The sequence below is a fragment of the Agaricus bisporus genome (genome assembly GCF_000300575.1).
Source record: "Agaricus bisporus var. bisporus H97 unplaced genomic scaffold AGABI2scaffold_9, whole genome shotgun sequence".
In the NCBI taxonomy this organism is placed as follows: domain Eukaryota; kingdom Fungi; phylum Basidiomycota; class Agaricomycetes; order Agaricales; family Agaricaceae; genus Agaricus; species Agaricus bisporus.
The window spans coordinates 745756-765554 of NW_006267372.1; the positions used below are offsets into that span (position 1 = coordinate 745756).

Below are 19799 nucleotides of genomic sequence, written 5' to 3' on the forward strand. Positions count from 1 at the left end.
TTCGAGCCCTTGATAAACAACCAGACCACAACTTTTCTTTTCCACGTTTTTCTTTCGCGTCTTCTTGTTTGATAGATACGCGGTGAGTATGCACTCCAATTTTTTTTCTATGATGATCAACTTCAGTTCTGCTTCCGAACGAGAGCAATCAACCTCTTGTGGACACCTTCATACCAAAAAACTATTTTCTGAACTTTTTCTTTTTCGCTTATGTCCTCTTTACGAACCTCTTGCTAATTGCCTCTCTCTTTTCAGGTTCAATCATAGAATGTAAGCAATTCACATCTACCCTCAATTCCTCTTTCCCACACCACATCACTGGCAACCCCTCCTATGCATAAACACTGTCTGCCCATGACGAAAACAAAGTTCATCCATTCTTTGAAATTTTTTTATCTCATCCATTTGCAATTCCCACTTCAGGTCGACCCCTTCCTCCGGGAGGGGTTTATGTGACTGGATAGAGAGTGTTTTATCGTTCTGATGGAATGCTTGATATTTGGTCGCGTGGCTTTTTGAGTGGGACGTTGTATGGGTGGGGGATATGAAAACATGGCTTTTCCGATTCATTTTTCTTGACTCCTCTTTTGTGTCTTGGGAAGCAAGATCTTGAGTTGACGCTGTCTCTTCTTTTTAGATTGCGGGTTTGTTCATTACTCATATGTAGCTGTTACATAGATTAATGTTTGTATCGACCACTTGATAAATATCTCTTCCTTCCGTAAAGACTACTACAAACCATTAACCTCCAATGGTGCCAACCCATTCACAACCTTTTTATCCGACCCTTCAGCCATCTCCCCGGCTTTGTGTGCAACTTTCGCCTTCTTCCCCCATCCCAGACCAAACTTGAAATCAAGATCGATGCCCGCCTTAGCAGCCCTCACACTTCCTTCACTCAAACTCTTGTAATGTTCTTCAACCGTCTTATGTGCACCCTCCAACGTCGTCCAAGCGCCTCTATATCCCAAACCACCCTCTTCAGGGGAAAGCCGAGCACGAGAATCATCAAAGATGACGTGAAGTTGAGTCAGATTGTATACGGATGGTTGAAGATTGACGAGGTTGCCGGTTATACGCGGAAATCGCAAGGTGGTGAAAAAGAATGAAGGAAGGGTATAGTAGAACTCGATAGCGTGAGCGAACAAGTGCATGAATGTAGGTGAGAGTAAAGGGAAATAACATTCGCCGGAGGTGAGTGTTGTGAGGGTAGTAAAGATATCACCGTTTGTGGGTGCTGGACCTGGATCACAGATATTGAATGCTTGACCACTGATATCGGGTAAAGGTTTCGAAGGAGGAGAAGGTAAGGAAAGCGCGATGAGACGTTGTTCGTAGAGTAGATGCGCAAGAGCACAGTTTTCAACGTAGGAATGGGAACAAATGAGTTTAACAATCCATAACGGATTGCATTTGCGAGCGACAAAAGCACCAATGAGCATGTCGCCTCGAGGTCCAAACATACCATTCCCCGGACGAATGCAACCCGTACGCAAAACTTTTGGCGAACCTCCTTTTGAATCTACGACGCGACCATTGGCGTTCCGGACCAATTTCTCCGCCATACCCTTGCTCACGGCATAATTGGAAAAATAGTCTTCGTGGCGTCGGTCCTTTTCGCGTTCTTGATCCCTATCGTGAATAACCTGAACGAAATATTTAGGAGACCTTTCCCAAGGCCACAACAGCCACCTGTTACTCCTGATGCCAACACTCCCGGAAGACGTATAGACCAAGATGTCAGCACCAACATGCGTAGCGGCGTCAATGACATTCTTAGTGCCGTCTACATTTACCCTAATCGATGCAGGCAACTGCCAACGGAAACGTTCATAGAAGCGGATAGTAGCGGCAGTATGATAGATCGTGATTTCGGCATCCTGCGGAACGGATGAGGGCCAGGGGGTGGAAAAGGCTTCGAGGACGGCTGAGGCGTCTGATATGTCCACTTGAACGTATTGGACGCCTCTCTGAAGAGCAGCCTTCAGCGCCTTGCTCGGAGGTGGACACAAGTCGACCAAGCGAATATGATTGGGATTTTCACCTCTATCGAGCAATTGGGTGGTGATCCAACCACCAAGAAAACCGCCCTGGACAGCTGCTCAATAGAATGGAATGGATGTCGGTTTATAGACCACGTACACCACCTACTATGATATACTTTCTGCCGGTTTTCGGAGGAAGCTGATCGTCAATACTGATAGGCTCACGTTGGGCAAGGCGGGCCCCTAACGCGCGGACATCCTCTGGGGTGACACGCTCTGTGGTGAGCGACGGCCAGTTTTCCGGCAAGCGCGTTATTTTTTTGTCATTGGCGCGGATGTAGAGGACGAGCAACAGAAGACCGGACACAACAGTCCAGAGGACAGTGATGGTGAACGACATAAGTAACGAGTGCGTGAGAAATAACACATTAAATATGCATTATATTATATACATGTCTAGCTGGGAGGTGGTGGCGGTGGCGGTTGCTCATTTGTCGCCGTCGACGCATACGCAGCATAATATTGAGCATATTGTTGTTGTTGGCTTTCCTGCCAGTCTTTGAATTCTTTTGAGTTGACATCATATCCGTACGCGCTCCTGCGGCGCCGGTAAGCAAGAAGTACCCCTAAGATATCATTCCACATACCAATAGGCAGCGTAAGCTTCCTTGTCAGTGGGCGCTGGCGGGCCACCATAACCCGCTGGGTTGGCTGAACCGTCCGGTGGTGCAGGAACATCACCATCTGGCGGAGGTGGTGGGGGCTGGTCGCCCGGAGGAGGCGCAGAAGGTTGAGGCGGAGCATAACCGCTCATGTAGGCATATTGGGCTTGCGCCTGGTGGAGTTCCATCTGTTGTTGTGTGGCAACAGCTTGCGCTTTTGTATATTCCTGCCTAACGACGAGGAGCAGGTCGTCAGCCAGGACTCTTGCACGAGCCACTTGACCTTCTTCAGGTCCACTGCAGATACTATCAAAAGGAGGAGACGAAAAGCTCTGGGAGAACAGACGTTATGTGAATGAACATTGGTACGGGTTCTTCTTGTCCTGTCTGGGACCGTTAAACTCAAGCATGATGGGCAGTAAAAAAGCACACCTCCTGGTCAATGAATCCCGACCCCAGGCCCTTGACTTGAACACGCGTGCTGGTCTCCGACTGGATGTATTTTACAAAAGAACCGGACGGTCCCACAACTTTCGCGCGAACGTTGAAATTGCGAATGGACTCTAGACCGATAGGAAGCTTCTCTTCGGGCCATTTCCGCTAAACGAAAGGGTTCTGTTACAAACCAAGAAAGAAAAACACCCAGGCAACACACCCGTTCCCTTGGCTTGTCATTTTTCTCCACTAATGATCCCATGTCGAGAGCTATCAGCTCGTTGACTTTATCAATCGCTTTCTGCAGCACTTCTTGGGAATTTGCAGATATGTGGATATATAATGGTGGATCCTTTGCTGTTGCTTTGCTACGATCGGGATACCACACTCCTCGCGTGCCAACGGAAGCACCAGTTTCGTCATGAATCTACGGCAAGTCTTGAAAATGAAATATGTCGGGGCTCAAATGGCGACTCACCTGTTCCTGAGTGGTTCCTTTGGTGAGGAGATACCGATTCCTGACATCGTTGATGTCGATATCATGAGTAAAGTCGCCTTCGTGCGCGGACGAGCCGTTGGCGAATTGTGCGGCTATTTTTGCAGCAATTGCCGCTGCTGCTGCGGCCGCATTGGAAGCAGATTTTTGGTCGTCGGCCTTTGGTGATTTTGGAAGGCCAGTGTCTTCCGGGTCCTGTTGGTCCCATCTGCGTTTTGAGGACATCGTGGAGGACGTCGTGGAACAGCAACAGCAAGTATTGTTGGTCCCTGTTTGCCATCAAATCTAACCACGTGATTTGTTCTCCAAAAGGCGTTCGCCGTTCTGTCCGGAATCCGCTACTGTGATTTGCATTTCTCATGTGTCTGCCAAATAACCTGCGCTCAACAGACACGATCCTATTTGAGAGGTGAAATAGGCCGGTCCGTATTTGGACGAGGACATAATTGATCCGCCTCAGAGTGTATTGATACTATCAACTAGAATTGTGCTTTTCGTCACTCGATAAGTCACTGTAAGTTATGTTAATTTTAACTGAGGCCTTGTGATTCACATTATGACAGAACTATATGTGCTTGCGAAGATAAGAACCAATAAACCGTGTGGACGAGGTACACTAATAGCCAGTGATCGCTAGTAGAATGGCTGACTGGCCCATCACTGACTTGCTCATCACTGATTTATAGCGCCTCTCACCACCAGCACAGATGGCCCACCTCTTCATACAATGCTCACCACTCACCTCACGCTGGTCAAAATCACTTGTCTGGTTTTTTCCATCGTTTTGTTCTACAACATCGTCTATCTGCCTTTTGTTTTTCACGAAGACCAAGCTTCCTTGAACCTGGCGCATCAGGAATCCGGAAACGACCCCTTGCCCAGTCTAGTTGTAGTCGACAATCTCACCTTACATACTCCGATTTATGTCGAGGCTCCATCAACATTCGACCACCTCTTTCCTCCTTTAGACTTCGAACGGAAGGACTATCATGATTGGAACGCAAAGGCACTTCGCGACCTGCACGTTTGCATTGCACTCGATAATTGTGGTCCAAATCAAATGAAAGTCGCTTTACTTGCGGAATCATGGATAGTTGACGGTGTTGTCCGTGGCTCTCGCGGCGGCGAAAGTGTTTGGTATAAATACCTTTCGACGGATATCAACATGCTCATTAATAGCTATTGATTTTATCAGGGGAATATCAATGGTAGGGGGTTTTTCTTTTCCTGAAAGGAGGTATGTGCGAGACTAATGTGTTGTTCAGTACAGAAACCTACACGAACTTGGCTATACAATACTACTTTCCACTGACTTTGGTATTTGAATCCATAAGTATTGTTCATGTGCACAAACGTAATTCGGACATGTTTTAGGTCAGGCACTTTCTCAATACCGGATGATGCCTGATCTAGTCAAGGTCAGATCATCTTCCTGAATCTCTTCTCGTAGGATTAACGTTCTCTTTCGCAGGTTGTCATCCGCAGCAACTCCGGTCATTGCCACAATGATCGGCATTGTGTCAAAAATTCGGAGAATCCGACTGGAATCCCCTCATGGAAAATCTTCGATTTTTCATATTGGCCCGACAATAGATTAGGCAACAATGATTTTCCGATGAAAGGAAAATGGCTCCTCTCTGCCAATCCTGACTATGATTATCCCGACTTTGAATCAAGTCTCATTCAGTACATCGGGTCAGTTTGCCCTGTTGCTTACTCCGCGACCTTTTGGAAATGAGCTAATCTGCGTCAATAGGTATTCTACGGAACATATGTGCACCAAGATCCCTTTAGTACCTTTAGAGGAGCGGAAAACTCAAGTTTGGATGCTCATGAAGCAGTTAATCTACGTCTATCATCCCAGATTTGCTTGGAATCGAACATACTTTCCTCTCATCCATGAAGAATTAGGTATTGATTTCGTCGGCGGGTGGGAGATCAACAAAGACTATCTCGGTTGGGGCAAAGATATCGAGGAAGAAATCCTGGAAATAGAAGATCGCGAAAAAGGAGTTTACAATCTTGGAATGCTGCCTATAGAGGCTTTCTATGATCAGGTTCGGGATAGTATAATGATGATTGGGATGGTGAACCCGTCTTGGAGTCCTTCACCCATTGAAGCGTTGTGCTTGGGCGTACCGTTTTTGAATCCGGTGAGATTCTTTTGCTAACTAACCATTTTATATAAGTTAAAGGCTAACCACTGCAACGAGATTTCGGGTTGGGACCATAATGATCCTTGGAATAAATCACGTTGGGATACTCAGCATCGGACCCTCGTCGAATATGACCCACCGTATGTGTATTTTTTCCATTACTCTTGGGAAATTGGACTTACACATCGACCTAGTTATGTCTACCACGTCCACGCTAAAAACTTCACTGGGTTTCTCGAGGCAGTCAAAGGTGCTATCAATAACCCGATAGACCGGTGTGGAATGTCCTCCTTGATTATGTATTATGGTGCTTACCACCAACTTTCAGGTTCATACCGGAACATATGACAGAGAAGTCCGTCCAAGGAAGGTTGCACAATCTTATGGAGACGGATTGGCGCGCCAAGGCAGAGATTGTGCTCAGGGAGAATGAGAGAAAGGTAGAAAGAGGAGAGGAAGCATATGTAAGTTCAAGTCATTCACATTAACATCTTATACTTACTTTAAGTCCTTTGTAGATTTTCGAACTATGATACCGTGCGGATTGAGAGCATTCATACTCAACTATCGGGTTGATCATTCGGACATTGCTGATTAAATGACATTTACTGCACCAAATACTATTCATTCTATCCTAAGCGCATTGCTATGTATGCTACATCAAAGTCATGGCATTAATCGTAGGCGGGTGAGCCGTATGGTAATTATATCGGTCCAAAATAAGAGTGAAGATTGAAAAGGTACAAGAGAAATGATTCTACAATTAAATGCAAGCATGATTGGCTAAAAGTTCATGTTCAAAAGTTCACAAAAAATGCCGCCGTTCCAAAAGCGGAAGACCTGTTTCAACGTTTCGAAACGTTGAAAAAGTGGAAATCCCAGCTCACTTCCAGAATGAGGATGATCCACGTTCCTGATCAGGTTTTTTCTTGAGCTTTCTTCGATCCTGTGAAATATCATTGCCGGTACCGAGGGTACTCATAGAGAACTTGCTCTTCAGTATCGGTGGAAATTCTTCTTGTTCTTCATCACGTACTCGTTGCCGAGCCTCGGGTGTACGCCTGGTACGACCCGTCACTTGGGAATACAACGAATCTGTGGATATAGTGCTTGAGTAAGATCGTCTATAGTATTCCTCTTGACCATAGTAATCGTCAACTTCATCGTTTTCGTGGCTTCGTGACGATGGTGATCCCAATAAATGTGCTCCACTAGCATTAGAGTGGTGACGGGGATTGCGCAGAGTAGATCGAGAACGAGAACCGTGGTGGAGAAAATTCTTTTTCGTCGCGGGAGGTGTTTTGATGTTTCGATATTGAGAGATAAGTTCTATCATATCTGTGTCTTCGCCGTCTTCCTCTCGGTGTCGGTGCTCATGTTCCCTTTGAAATTGGCTACGAGTATTCTCGCCATGTAGATCGTTTCCTTCATGCGAATCCCTCCTGCTAAAGTCATGTTCCAGACTTGAACGGGAATGACGAAAAGGTTCAGTAGGGAAGGATGTTCGTCGTCGTGTAGGAGAAGCTATACGTTCAATATCGACATCACGATCACGATATGAAATAGCATCCGAATTTGATCGATAACGAGGAGGAGGTGAGTGATAAAGCGAACGATGTTTGGTATCATGAAATACTTGAATTGACTTCCCATTGACCGTCGTTTCCATTTCAATGGAAGAGCGAGAAGCATAATAACCACGAGTAGATTTCGAATGTCCAAAGAACTTTTCACCAAATCGAACAAGACGATGTTTCCATCCACTACGTCGTATCGCAGCATCATGATCAAAAGCTGGATCGTAATGGACGTTGATCTCTTGATTCTTCTTCCTCCTGCCACAGCTCCTCCACCAAGGTCGCTTGTTTGAACCAGCAACGTTGGCAAAAGCGTAACCTTGAAGACGTCTCCTTGCCTCTTCCTTTCTCTTCTTTCTCCTCCTCCTACAACAACACCAGATGAAAGCGAGGAATATAAACGCACATCCCAGTGCCATCAACAATATCTGCCACCACTCAAGTTTCAACTTCTCAGTGCGCGTTGTCGTTGTCCCTGGTTGTTCACCTAAACCTGGATCATCAGGCTCATCAGGATCAACAGGTTTACCAGGATTACTCGTGTCGGTTGCCACAACAAGTTCAGCGAAACATACGCCTAAAGGGTTGATAACAGATGTATCATTACCCAAAGACGAACAAGCGTTTGAGGAAGAAACGCAAGAACCAGAACGAAGAACTCTATCATTGGCGTTTGAACACGAAAGGCAACTTGACGATCCTGGCCCAGTACAACTTCCACAAGAACTATCACAGGCCTTGCACTCATTCGCGTTCGAGTCCCAATATTCGTTCTTGGAACACGTAGACAAACATCGTCCGTTGACGAGTACAGGTCTCTCAGTTGGACATGCTGTACATTTGTTGAAACCGGAATCGGAACATTCGGAGCAGTCGGGATGACAAGAGATACAGGAAGTTGTCGAGTCCGATGCGAAAGTGGATTTGGGACAAGAATCGGCAGCGACGCATGCACCGTTGAACGTCAGCTGTGTTTGAGAGGAGCAAGAGAGGCAAAATGTAGAAGAGCCTGAACAAGTGCTACAACTTGAATCGCATTCTAAAAAAAGGGCCCTTAGCTCGTGATATCATAAACCCAAGCAGAAAAAGACATACTTTGACAAGTCACACCATCCTGAGCAGAAACGAAAGTTCCATCTGGACACGAATCGACACATTTCCCATCAGACAGAAAACTCCCAGGCACACAACCCGTGCACTGAAGCTGCGTAACAATAGACGCAATACTAAAATCCGGAATCTTGCAAGAAGTGCATTTCGCACCACAGCTATCACAAGCCTTCTTATTATTATCCGCAATTAAACTCGTCCCTTCACATACACCGTCCCCATTCGCTTTGACACAAACGCCATTGAGCATATATTGTCCTTGAACACATTCAGTACAATCATTGGAGGTACCACCGGAACATGTTTGGCAAGAAGCGGCGCAAGGGGAACAAGTGTCGCCGTTGGCGAAGGCGAGTTGTGGGCATTGAGTTCCGGTAGTTGTGACTTGGGTAGATGGTATGCATAGAGCACGGTCGTTCTGGTTTTGTGTGGAACCGGATTGGCAGGAGAGACAATCACCGGAACCGTCTGCGCATTTAGTACATCCGACTTGACAAGCTGAAAGAAGAATAATCAGCGTCAAAAAGAATAATGCTTGACGAAAAGAAAAAACGTACCTTTACAATCGCCACTTGAAGTCAAGAAAAACCCATCAGCACATTTCGCGCATTGAGTCCCATTATCCGCCTTCGTAAACCCAGTCGTACACTGACAATTCCCATCGTCACCACAAACCCCATTCACACAATTACAATCATTCCCACTCCTCTTCTTCTTCAAACATCTCCCTGTCCCAGAAACGCCTTCATCACATTTCTCGCAATCATCCTCACCACAAACCCGACAATCCGGACCAAACCGTCCAGAAGAACATTCCTCACAAGAAGAACCAGTGAATCCATCTCGACATACACATTGACCTTGAGAATTACATATTCCTCCAGAAGAAGAACATAAAGGCGAACATGTCGTTGATTGAATATCCACAAGCGAAAGTTGAGCATTATTGAACGGTGGTGGAAGATGTCCTGTATCAGGTATCGAATCCCATAAAACCAATCGATTAGACGACGAAGTCGTTATCGCAACCACATTACTCGAAAGCGCCACCGATTCAGCAACCAGTGGCGTTGACGACGATGTATTGTTATTATTCGTGGAATCAGGTAGTGCTGTGAATGCAGTTTGTCCAGAATACAAACGCGATGAAAAAGTCGCTATTCCAGGCTGAAGAAATAGTTCCAAAGGAAGACTATTGGAAAGCGATGATGAAGCATTGGAAAAACCAGCAGAGGGAGAGAGCGTCGTCGTCGAAGATGTCAAAGCATCGCGTAATAATTCTGAGTTCGTTGTCGTGGTATATTCGCCGGGTAAGAGGTGGATGGGTATAGAAGAAGCAGAATTCGAGAGTTTAGCTCCAACTACGAAAGCAAAGAAAAAAAAGTCAGAGAGGTTCTTTGAGAAAGGAGATTGCAAGAGCATACGAGTGATATTGGAATCTCCTTGCAAACAACGCTGTGGTACGCAAACCAAAGTAGAATCCGACGCAGCTAAAGAGAACACAGAGATCATTAGCACCCACAACACGTAGTACAACAATAAAAAAATTCCCCCAAACGAACCATTTGAAAAAGACACAGTAGCAAGCAAAGACGCGAGGAAGAGCATAAGAGTCATTATAAACAAGTGACGAACAGAAGATAGAGAGAAAGAGGGAAAGAGGGAAAAAAGAAATAGAAATAATCACGGCCAGCGTCGTCGAGGAGAGAGTAAAAGAAAGAGCTCTTGCATTCTGCCCCCAGCGCATAGCTGAGGTTCAATCTACACAACAATGACCCAAAAATAGCCCAATTGTTCTTTCTTAGCTTTTTGACGTAATCGTTGATGCGCCTTTATTGTTCCTCTTCCGAATCTTCCATTCCATCCCCTCCCCTGCCGGAGCTTGATCGCCAAAACGACAGAGACGGCATTGTGTGTCTTCCCGACCCGATCCAAGAAACTTTCTCCTCCAAATTTTTTCTAAGTCCAAATAAACATCCAAAGCCCATTAACAAAAAAAAAACATCAAACCCCACACAAGAAAAGAACAAACTGGGTACAGGGACGGGATTAGACGAATCAACACAGCGACACGAAACCGAGAGCGGAGTTACACCACCATAATAAACTACAAGAAACAACCGAACAACACCGACAAAAATAGAAAAGGAAATCAAACTACCAGAATTGACAAGTAAAACTATCATTTATTCGATTTCACATGTACGTGGGGTTGATCAACGAGGAGGAACGCATGCAACTATATAGATTATAGCGAGAGAAAGAGAGAAAGACCCCACACACACAAAAAGAAAAAAAAGTTATTGCGACATGCCAAGGCCTGTTTGTGAGTACTTTACAAGCGGATCAAAAAACGGTGAAAAGAAAGAATTGAAACGAAACAAGAGAAGAGAAGGGAGGAAGAACGAAGTGCATGTATGTATGTATGTGTGAAAGAGAGAGACAGGATGGGCAGGGGAGTGGGAGAAATATAGAGAGCATTAAGTTTATCAGAAATTGTTTGCCATCGCGCTTGTTCCATGTGGTAGAGAAAAGAAAAGAAAAACCGAAATAAAATAAACAGGTAGAAGAGACATTAAAGAAGAAAAAAGTCACCTGAATCGAAACCGAAAAACCGAGTGTAAAAAAGAACGAAAATAGGAATCGACGTCAACATAAACTCATTTTATACCAAAGAAAAACAGTCAGAGAGAATACCGAATGACCCCAACCTTGTGTCAGACACATATATATAAGAAGGCCAATTTCAAAAAAAAAAAAAAAAAAAAAAAAAAAAAAAAGAGAGAGAAAGAAAGAAAAAGAAAGCGAGGAAAGACGTATCATCTTCACGTACGCTTTTCATGCGACCACATCCCCTTTCCCTCCACATCAGTTTCACCCATAACAAACACAACATCATCCTCCTCATCCTCATCCTCCACTTCCTCCTCCACCCCCGTATCCCCACCAATATTAACACCATTATTACTATTATTCCACTGCTGCTGCTGCTCCTCTCCCCGGGGTATAACGCCACTTCCCTCATGAACATGCAGAGGCTGAGGATACGCAAACTGCGGAATGTACATCGTCGAAAACGGACTCTCCTCATTCTCCACCATACTCCTCGGTGCATCCGGAAGTACAAACCGTTCCCACCCACCCATCCTCGCAAAATCATCTTTAACTTGAACCAAACTCGAATACGTCAACACTTCACGCACGAGTTGAGGATCCTGCGTCAGTCGTTTCACCCGATTGAACGACGCCAACAAACTAGTCGATATCCACCCCCTCGAATCCATCTATATATCAGAATTGATCAGTATAACTATCACTGGTAGGGGAATTATTTTTTTCTCTCACATGTCTACGAAGGAAAAGGTCCTGAGCCATATTCTGCGGGCTTAAATAATATTCCAGCTGCCCAAGCAAATAATACCTCGTCGGATCAAGTGGGAACGGAATCTGAGTCGAAGGCACGGGCATGGGCGGTGATGCAGGTCCAGCAGCACTACTAGGAGCCGAAAACGATTGCACAGGAGTGAGAGGCGGTTGTTGTTGTGGAGGTGCATATGGATCATAACCGGTAGGAATATACGTCGCGAGTGGTGTTCCTGGAGGGCCATTATAGTAATTGGCATCTAAACCTCCCATAGGATGCGGCGAGGGAACACCTTGGAACGGTAATGGGGGCGGGACATTGTATGGTGGTAGTGGACCTTGACGTTGTTGATAGTTGCCGCCATGATGGTGGGGACCATTGCCACCACCACGACCAAATCCCCCTCTGAATCCTCTGTTGAAGCCGTTCGTTCCTCTACCTCTACGAGGATATCCCCGATCGATATAGTTACCCCGACGACCGCGCCCACCTCCTTCTCGAAAGAGCTGAGACCGCGGAGGTTCGACCCTCTCCTCTGTTTCACCCTCGTTCGCGGTCGCCTTTCCCTTTTCACCTTCAAATTTTGCAGTAGGAAATGATTTGGCAGGCAAGTCCTCTTCGTCTAACGTTACCAGAGCTCAGCAAAGAAAACTAATAAAAGCGCACCTGTAGCAGTTCTCGCCTCAATATCAATCGCTACGCCTCCAGCAGGGGAAACCAGCCCCTCATTGCCAAATTTCCATCTCGCTTCTACAGACTCTGCCTGTTTTGCAAGAAGAGGATCAAGCGTAAGGTCGCCATTCACAATTTTGGTGTGATGATAATGGTGGTGGTGGTGATGATCTTCCTTTTCACCGCCATCACTCTTGATCGGTTTATTCGGCTTACGGGACTTGATCGACGGACTCGACGCTTCGACGCCAATCGCAAGCAATTTAAGACCTTTTTCCAAATTACTATTCGGATCGACTTCAGCGGTGACAGGATCATCAATGGTACCGAAGACGACAGATGTTGATTTTTTGAGCTCCCCATTGATCTTGGATTCAGTATCCAAGAGAGAAGGGACGGAGGTGGTGATGACGTCGAGGCCAGTCACAGGTGACAATCGACCTGCGGAGCTGCGTTCTGATGTCGACGTCGATTGTAAAACGGACGGCTGTATCGGCGGTGGGGGATAAAGGTGTTGTTGCAGATGCATTGGAAGGGTCCCAGCATAAGTAGACGGCGTGGCTGAGGGCGGGTAGGCAGGGCTCTGTTGGCCCGAAGGAGGATGGCTATGGTGTCCATTCCAATATGGATATGGAGCAGAGGGCTGGACGTAATCATAGGGACCGGGAAAGTAGGGGACGTAGGGGTAACCGTGGGCGGACGGCATAGGGAGAGATGAATCAGGGAGACCTAGGGGTTGTTGGGCATGAGAGGGAGAGTGGTATGCGGAAGGGCTGACAGGTGGGAGATTCTGGTGGTAATATGGAGCTGGGCCGTGGGGAGGAGATAGATAAGCCCCATAGGTTGAACCTTGTGCGGCGATATCGGTGGGTGGAAATGAAGGGGCGTTCTGGGGGAGAGGCGAGGGTCCTCTCGAGGAGCGATTTGCGGCTCCGTTGATGTCGTCAGCAGGCAGACGTCTGCTGCGAGAATGTCTGGGACTTGAGTGGGCACTTCCAGCGTTGCTGTGTATTCGAGAATGATTTGCGGACTGGTTTGCCGAGGTGCGACCAGAGTGATTGCGGCTAGCTCGGCCATGGCCGTAGTTTGATGAAGGCCTGGAGCTATTTGTGCTCTGGCGGTTTGCTATCGATGGATGGGAATCTCGGGGATGAACGTCAGCGGGCGGCTGGATAGGAAGAGGCTGCCATTTGGGAGGGCCGCCTTAAGAAACTGTTAATGATTAGTCGTGCGAAGTATTAAGGGGATCTCGCACCCTTTCTCGACTCGTTTCGTAAGTCCTCTGCCTTGGTAGTCTCGGCAGAGGTTGAAGATGACATGGCTTGGCCGACCTGGGGCCAGTCATCGGCGCTGTCTGTAGGGGGGAGAGGGACATGTGGGCGGGGAGCGCGGGACCTTCTTACGACAAACGGGTCGTCGTCGTCGTTGCTGTTGCTGTTGTTGTTATTACTGTCGACCGATGGTTCGACGGTGCCATTTTGCGAGAGGTTTTCGGAGGAAGATGAAGTAGATGTAGAGGGCTGCATTGCTGGGGCCACGGCCGACTTGTGGCGGGCAGCAAACTCCTCTTTTCGTTTGGTCCAGACGTTGGCGGTGACCTGTTTCTGCGGGGACTGCGGCTGCGGCTGGGGCGGCGAAGGGTCGTCATTTGTCGGCCTCTGTCTGATGTTTTTCTTTGCACGGTCGGCGTAGGAGAGAGCGGTAGCAGAGGCGGAGGAGGGTGCGACCATGGAGAGACGTGGAGAGAAAGCAGAGCACACTTGCTTCTCACGCTCACTTACTTTAAGAATTATAAGTAATAGCCCGGCACTCGCCTCGACTCGTCGGTACTAGCATCTCCCGACCAACAGCAGTATTCTCAACCAACAGCACCTCACAGTGCAGCATCACCGCAGTGGCAAACCTACATTTCTCGACCCGACCATCAACCTTGTTGGCTGACTTACTATGTTCGTTCATTCTCCACTTCATCTGATGCTACCCGAGCTTGAGACATGACCCACTTGGGTATCATTGCCCGTCGCATATATATACGTGTGATGCCTATCAGTCCCCAACACGACCCTGCTGATGAGTATGGTTAAATCCCAGCAATTAATTTATCACTACTGCAATCCCGGCGTCGCTGCGTTCATTTCGTCCTATCTTCAAACCAACGCAAAAAAAAACTTTTTGGTGTTGATTAACTTTGGCCACTCGCTGTAAGGAAGTGCACATGGTGGACCTTCGCAATCGTTTTCCTTCCGAGAGAACGAATACGTCGGAAGTATTTCGTGGCGATCGTATGACTTTGATGATGATCTCAACTTGGCAAGTGAACAATCTTGGAATTTTGATGGTTCATCCACCTTGATCATTTAATATGCCCTACAAGGTCGCTGGTACGACAGAACTTCATATACCTATCCACCGGCTCCGTTTGATTGTTTTCCAGACATTTCATTTGCTGCCTTGGGCCGCAAAGAAATTGAACTCGCCGAGGTATCACCACCTTTCTTCTGCAGATCGACATGGGAAAGAAAGCTTAGAACCAGCGTAGAATGAAATGCCCGGACTCATGTACATCAGGGAAAAGGTAGTCTTCTTTACATATTACAATCTACCGTCCGCTGATATGACTTCAAGTATCGCCCTCAACAACCCTTAAAGGGCGCTCGGATTGCAGGATGTCTTCACATGTAAATCCTCCCAATTCTCGCCACGTCAACGATTTACATTGCCTATAGGACCATTCAAACCGCTGTTCTTATCGAAACTCTCGTAGCCTTGGGTGCCGAAGTTACATGGTCCTCTTGTGTATGTAGATGCTAACAAACCATCTCCTGATCAGCCAAGCGCTTAGTTCCTTGTTCTCAGGATATCTTCTCCACTCAAGATCATGCCGCCGCTGCGTACTGCATTCTCGTTAACCGTCTCGTATCGATTTTTTGAATTTTACCCTTTCAGTATTGCTGCTACCGGCATTCCTGTATTCGCTTGGAAGGGCGAAACAATGGATGAATTTTATTGGTGCATCGAACAAACTCTCGGTAATTTCGAAGGAGGAAACCATCTCAACATGATCCTCGACGACGGTTGTGACCTCACTACTTTCGTCCACGAAAAGTACCCTCACTACTTAAAAGGTTCTTGCCTTTTTCCTACTTAAGAGGTACTGGCACTCATGTCCTTGACTTCAGATATTCGTGGGTTATCAGAAGAAACCACAACCGGCGTCCATAGACTTCACAAAGCCATTCGTGAAGGTTGGCTCAAAATACCCGCTATAAACGTCAACGACTCTGTCACCAAATCTAAATTCGATAATCATTATGGATGTCGTGAATCCCTCGTTGACGGTATCAAACGTGCTACCGATGTTATGTTGGCTGGAAAAGTCGCTGTTGTCGCCGGTTATGGTGATGTCGGAAAAGGCGTAAGTCGTACCACAGAAGAATATAACTATTTTTCTTCTGATTGAGGGAATAGTGTTCCGAGGCACTTCGCGCTTATGGTTCTCGTGTGGTCGTTACCGAGATTGACCCTATCAATGCCCTCCAAGCCGCTATGGCCGGTTATCAAGTCACAACAATGGACGAAATCGCTCCTCATGGTAATATCTTTATTACCACTACTAGTAACAGGGATATCATCACGGGAAAACATCTCTCCGTGATGCCTGAAGATGCCATCGTCTGCAAGTACGTCGCTTTCAACTTGAAAAGGCAAACGATTATTATTAACACTTTTGGTTATCTTTAGCATTGGCCATTTTGATGTTGAGATAGATGTTGCATGGCTCAAAGCAAACGCTAAATCCGTTTCTAACATCAAACCTCAAGTCGATCGGTATACCATGCCTAACGGTCGTCACCTTATTTTATTAGCCGAAGGCCGACTCGTAAATTTGGGGTGAAGCCTTTTTAATATTCTCTGACCTTGCAATATTTCTAACCTTAACATCTAGCTGTGCCAATGGTCACCCCTCCTTCGTCATGTCCTGTTCCTTCTCCAACCAAGTCCTAGCACAAATTGCTCTCTGGACAACCCCCGGAAACTTCCCAGTCGGAGTCCACTTACTCCCTAAAGAACTAGACGAAGAAGTCGCTCGTGCCCATTTGGGTCAACTGAATGTCAAGCTTACCAAACTAACGGATGCTCAAGCGAGTTATCTTGATATCCCAAAGAATGGTCCTTACAAACCTGTGAGTTGTTGATGTGATGAAGAAAACAAAGTGCTTAAAGATGCTGATATTTGTTTCAGGCTCATTATAGATATTGATTTTGGTGGAGTGTATTCGAGCGGTCGTCGTCAGTCAGACGGGGGACAATAAAACGTTTGATCTATGGATATTCTAATTTTCTTGCTATGAAAATCCAATATTATTTTTTGACTGACAAAAATTCTTTGCCTGGCCGCTACTCTTGATTGCTTGGATTGAAGGATAATCGCCTCGTAAGTTATCATCTATCTTTTTGAGATGGGTGTAAAGTAGTAGTAGTAGATACATACATATCTTGACAAGGCTGAAGTTGTCAGATTTCAACTGTTGTGAGGTACGAGAGGTCAATGATTGGAGTGGTGGCTGATGGATGCCAAAATCAAAAAAGTGAGTCGACCCAGGATCGAACTGAGGACCTTCTGTGAACCGACCAGTAATGCCTACTGGAGAAGGTGTTAGACAGATGCGATAACCAACTACGCCATCGACCCTTTCAATCTCCAAATCAACGGAAAATCATAACGACCTGATGGAACAATTGATTGGCGAGATTCTCCTCCTATATAGAAGGGCTCCTTCTAAATTAGGACTCCAGTTTAGGAATTTTTGGCAATCTTGTTGGCATAACATTATTCTCCATATACAATGCATTCTCATATCTCTGCACTACGTATACCTCCTACCGCTCCTGAAATGCTTTTCCATCTACCCACTCAAGTGATTCCGTCATGTTGCCTATATACCAGAAAAGGTTTCCTTTCCAGATCAGCAGAAGGCAGTGAAGTACAACATTAGAATGCTCCTCCTCGAGTACTACAATGTTAAGAGTGAGTTGATGCTCTTGTTTCACGACTTGATTTGTTGTTTCCTCATGTCAGAGGAGTCTTTCTGGCTTTCCGTTGGTATGGAATAAGTGAACAACCTCAACAGATCGGTTCTAATTAATCGTGAAGATTGAACCAATATAGTACGGCATATGTCCAACCCTCTGTGAAGCAAAGCACCTCATTTCTTACCATCAAGGCAGTGAGGTGAGTTTTGGGGAGTCGTTGACGTAAGAATATGCGCCTTGGCACGCTGTTGCTGTTGGGAACATATCACGTTGCAAGACTTACACATCTTTTTATGGTCAATCGTGGAGTACTATGCTTCTGTTCTAAATTCTGACCATCACAAAGATAGACACCTAATTCTGCGATGAATCCAACCGATATCAGTGGGTAATCAGTCGGGAAGCGCCTGACACTTGTATATTGATCCCTTCATCAAAAACATCAAAGTGGGTCCCTCATAACTCTGTGGTTCAGATTCCCTTCTGAGATGTCGCATCCATCGTTTTAGGCTTTATATAGTTAAGCCGAGGCTCTAAAAATACAGTCAACTTGAAGTGCGGAATCTGCATAACTCCTTCCAGCAGTGACCAAGAAGATCTCTTACAATGTAGCGTGATAGCGGTGATAACATTGATGGTCGTATCGAGGGTGGTATCGCGGTGTTGCGATGGTAGTGCCAGTGAGGCTTAAGAACAGAGAGAACGACAAACTGACCATCTGCACCAAACACGAGGCGCTTGAACTACCATGCTTATTGGCCAGCGAGTAGGTACAGGACACGCTACAGTCTTTGATAGATATCACCGGTGAATTCAATCCATGATGATGGAGCGCCGTTGTAGTGGGAAAGAGTTCATTGAAGGAAAGAAGATTGCACGATGGCTAACTTGGGCCAAACATACTTAATCGGGCTCTGACCGCCGTTGCTCGCCCTCCTATTGGCCTTATACTATGGATACTAATGAAAAGATGATATGGACTAACAGCAGGTGCAGTTCGACGATGACTCGGCCGCGGGTTTGTTGGTTGAATTGAAGCAGTGCACGCCAATGAGGCTGTGGCAGCACCACTTTCTATGTCGTTGTTGATTGTCCCTGCCTGCTGCGCTGCACTGTGGCATCAATGTCTATCTATTCATAGTCCATCCATACTTTGTCCTTTCATACCACTTATAAGTACCTACCCCTACCATGATAGTCGACCCACCAAAATCTGCTAAATCCCTCGACCAAGGCATGAATACTGCTCCGGATTTAAACATACCTCTCTCAGGTCCCCCTTCAACCCAGTCTGCTCTTTGTTCCAATAACGATCCGCCTCCATATCAGCCAACGGACGTCGACAATAATCCGGGCGAACTTCCTGGAACTTCCGGTGATCACAAGGAAAAACCACCACAAGACCCAGATGATAACTTGTCTGATTCCTACTCCCCAAACACTGGATCATCATATCTACCACCTCGAAAAGATTATCCATCTTTCGAGCCCATGTTTCTTCTTGCTTTAGGGCAATATCTGACGCGAGGATTTCCCACTACGGCACCGCCTTCAAAAAACGACCCTCATCCATTTATTTCGCATGATGTTCCAGAAGCAGATTGGCTGCGGTAAGGGCTGTGCATCCTTGCAAGTGAAGAGGAACTCATGTTCATTGCCACAGATTCTTAGAAGAAGTTAAAGCTGCTGGTCAACTTTCAGAGAGTCAGGAACGTTACTCGCAACTTCCAATTGTATCGATTTTACCCATCGTAGGTGAGCTTTCAAAAACTGAGCTGCACACAACCGCACAAAGCTAATGAAATTTATTATTTTCCAGGGTCACTGAGCACTCATGTCATTCGTCAACAAATGAAGAAAGGCAAATCAAAAGAGGTCGCCAAAGTGATCGATAACTGGAACCATGTTCGTCCATTTAATGACCATCACAGCCATGTGGAAGCTGTAATTGATGCTTTCCAGCACTTTTTTAATCCGCGCCAAATGGAGGTCGTCCTTATGCACGGTGCGACAAAGGTCAGCGGACTTAAGACACATCTGGGCTCCAATGCAAGTATACCTGGACCATCTATCCGGCCAGCTCATTCGGAGTCCAGCATCGGGAAAGGTAAAGGTAAAGCAAAAGAGGAAGATGATACCACATATCGTCTTTTTGTCATGCCCTTAAGCACGACAAACTGAATGCTTGTGCTTGTTCAGTGAAATGAGATGGGAGGACGGAGAAAGAAGGATGTAATTATATAAGAAGTAGTATAAGGTGAAATGGTTTCGACTTACCTCCTAAGAGTTAATTTTTAAAAGATTAAAC

The 19799-nt window shown here is 46.1% G+C and overlaps 7 protein-coding genes and 1 non-coding gene across 8 annotated transcripts; 3 read left to right on the top strand and 5 right to left on the bottom strand.

The window, feature by feature from the left end:
- Positions 1–255: 255 nt before the first annotated feature.
- On the bottom strand, positions 256–2969 carry AGABI2DRAFT_208808 (hypothetical protein). Its single transcript, XM_006463803.1, has 3 exons — positions 2633–2969; positions 2143–2583; positions 256–2090 (listed from the first exon to the last, which is right to left on the bottom strand). Exons 2-3 carry the CDS (start codon positions 2383–2385, stop codon positions 732–734), a joined length of 1602 nt encoding a protein of 533 aa, XP_006463866.1. The 5' UTR covers positions 2386–2583; positions 2633–2969; the 3' UTR covers positions 256–731.
- Positions 2970–3049: 80 nt separating this feature from the next.
- On the bottom strand, positions 3050–3803 carry AGABI2DRAFT_75037 (hypothetical protein; the record flags this gene model as incomplete). Its single annotated transcript, XM_006463804.1, has 3 exons — positions 3050–3247; positions 3303–3509; positions 3561–3803. 3 exons carry the CDS (start codon positions 3801–3803, stop codon positions 3050–3052), a joined length of 648 nt encoding a protein of 215 aa, XP_006463867.1.
- A 435-nt stretch (positions 3804–4238) lies between these two features.
- On the top strand, positions 4239–6370 carry AGABI2DRAFT_194556 (hypothetical protein). The gene is made up of 10 exons (XM_006463805.1): positions 4239–4715; positions 4774–4786; positions 4844–4895; positions 4953–4996; positions 5050–5273; positions 5335–5731; positions 5792–5874; positions 5929–6009; positions 6063–6198; positions 6253–6370. Exons 1-10 carry the CDS (start codon positions 4306–4308, stop codon positions 6265–6267), a joined length of 1455 nt encoding a protein of 484 aa, XP_006463868.1. The 5' UTR covers positions 4239–4305; the 3' UTR covers positions 6268–6370.
- Positions 6371–6617: 247 nt separating this feature from the next.
- On the bottom strand, positions 6618–10029 carry AGABI2DRAFT_120662 (hypothetical protein; the record flags this gene model as incomplete). Its single annotated transcript, XM_006463806.1, has 5 exons — positions 6618–8350; positions 8407–8919; positions 8979–9782; positions 9846–9911; positions 9984–10029. The coding sequence occupies 5 exons, from the start codon at positions 10027–10029 to the stop codon at positions 6618–6620; spliced, it is 3162 nt and encodes a 1053-aa protein (XP_006463869.1).
- Positions 10030–11246: 1217 nt separating this feature from the next.
- On the bottom strand, positions 11247–14187 carry AGABI2DRAFT_180066 (hypothetical protein; the record flags this gene model as incomplete). The annotated part of the gene is made up of 4 exons (XM_006463807.1): positions 11247–11705; positions 11767–12407; positions 12452–13660; positions 13713–14187. 4 exons carry the CDS (start codon positions 14185–14187, stop codon positions 11247–11249), a joined length of 2784 nt encoding a protein of 927 aa, XP_006463870.1.
- A 490-nt stretch (positions 14188–14677) lies between these two features.
- AGABI2DRAFT_225819 (hypothetical protein) lies at positions 14678–16833 on the top strand. The gene is made up of 12 exons (XM_006463808.1): positions 14678–14838; positions 14892–14938; positions 14997–15032; positions 15083–15135; positions 15184–15253; positions 15314–15348; positions 15404–15582; positions 15637–15872; positions 15926–16137; positions 16199–16348; positions 16404–16641; positions 16701–16833. The coding sequence occupies exons 1-12, from the start codon at positions 14820–14822 to the stop codon at positions 16716–16718; spliced, it is 1293 nt and encodes a 430-aa protein (XP_006463871.1). The 5' UTR covers positions 14678–14819; the 3' UTR covers positions 16719–16833.
- A 214-nt stretch (positions 16834–17047) lies between these two features.
- Positions 17048–17150, bottom strand: AGABI2DRAFT_t98. Its single transcript has one exon. It is a non-coding gene; the product is annotated as a tRNA-Val (tRNA).
- Positions 17151–18680: 1530 nt separating this feature from the next.
- On the top strand, positions 18681–19657 carry AGABI2DRAFT_225822 (hypothetical protein; the record flags this gene model as incomplete). The annotated part of the gene is made up of 4 exons (XM_006463809.1): positions 18681–19101; positions 19155–19246; positions 19311–19396; positions 19454–19657. Coding segments are annotated over 4 exons (803 nt in total), but the record flags the coding sequence as incomplete, so codon positions are not given.
- Between the last annotated feature and the right edge of the window lie 142 nt (positions 19658–19799).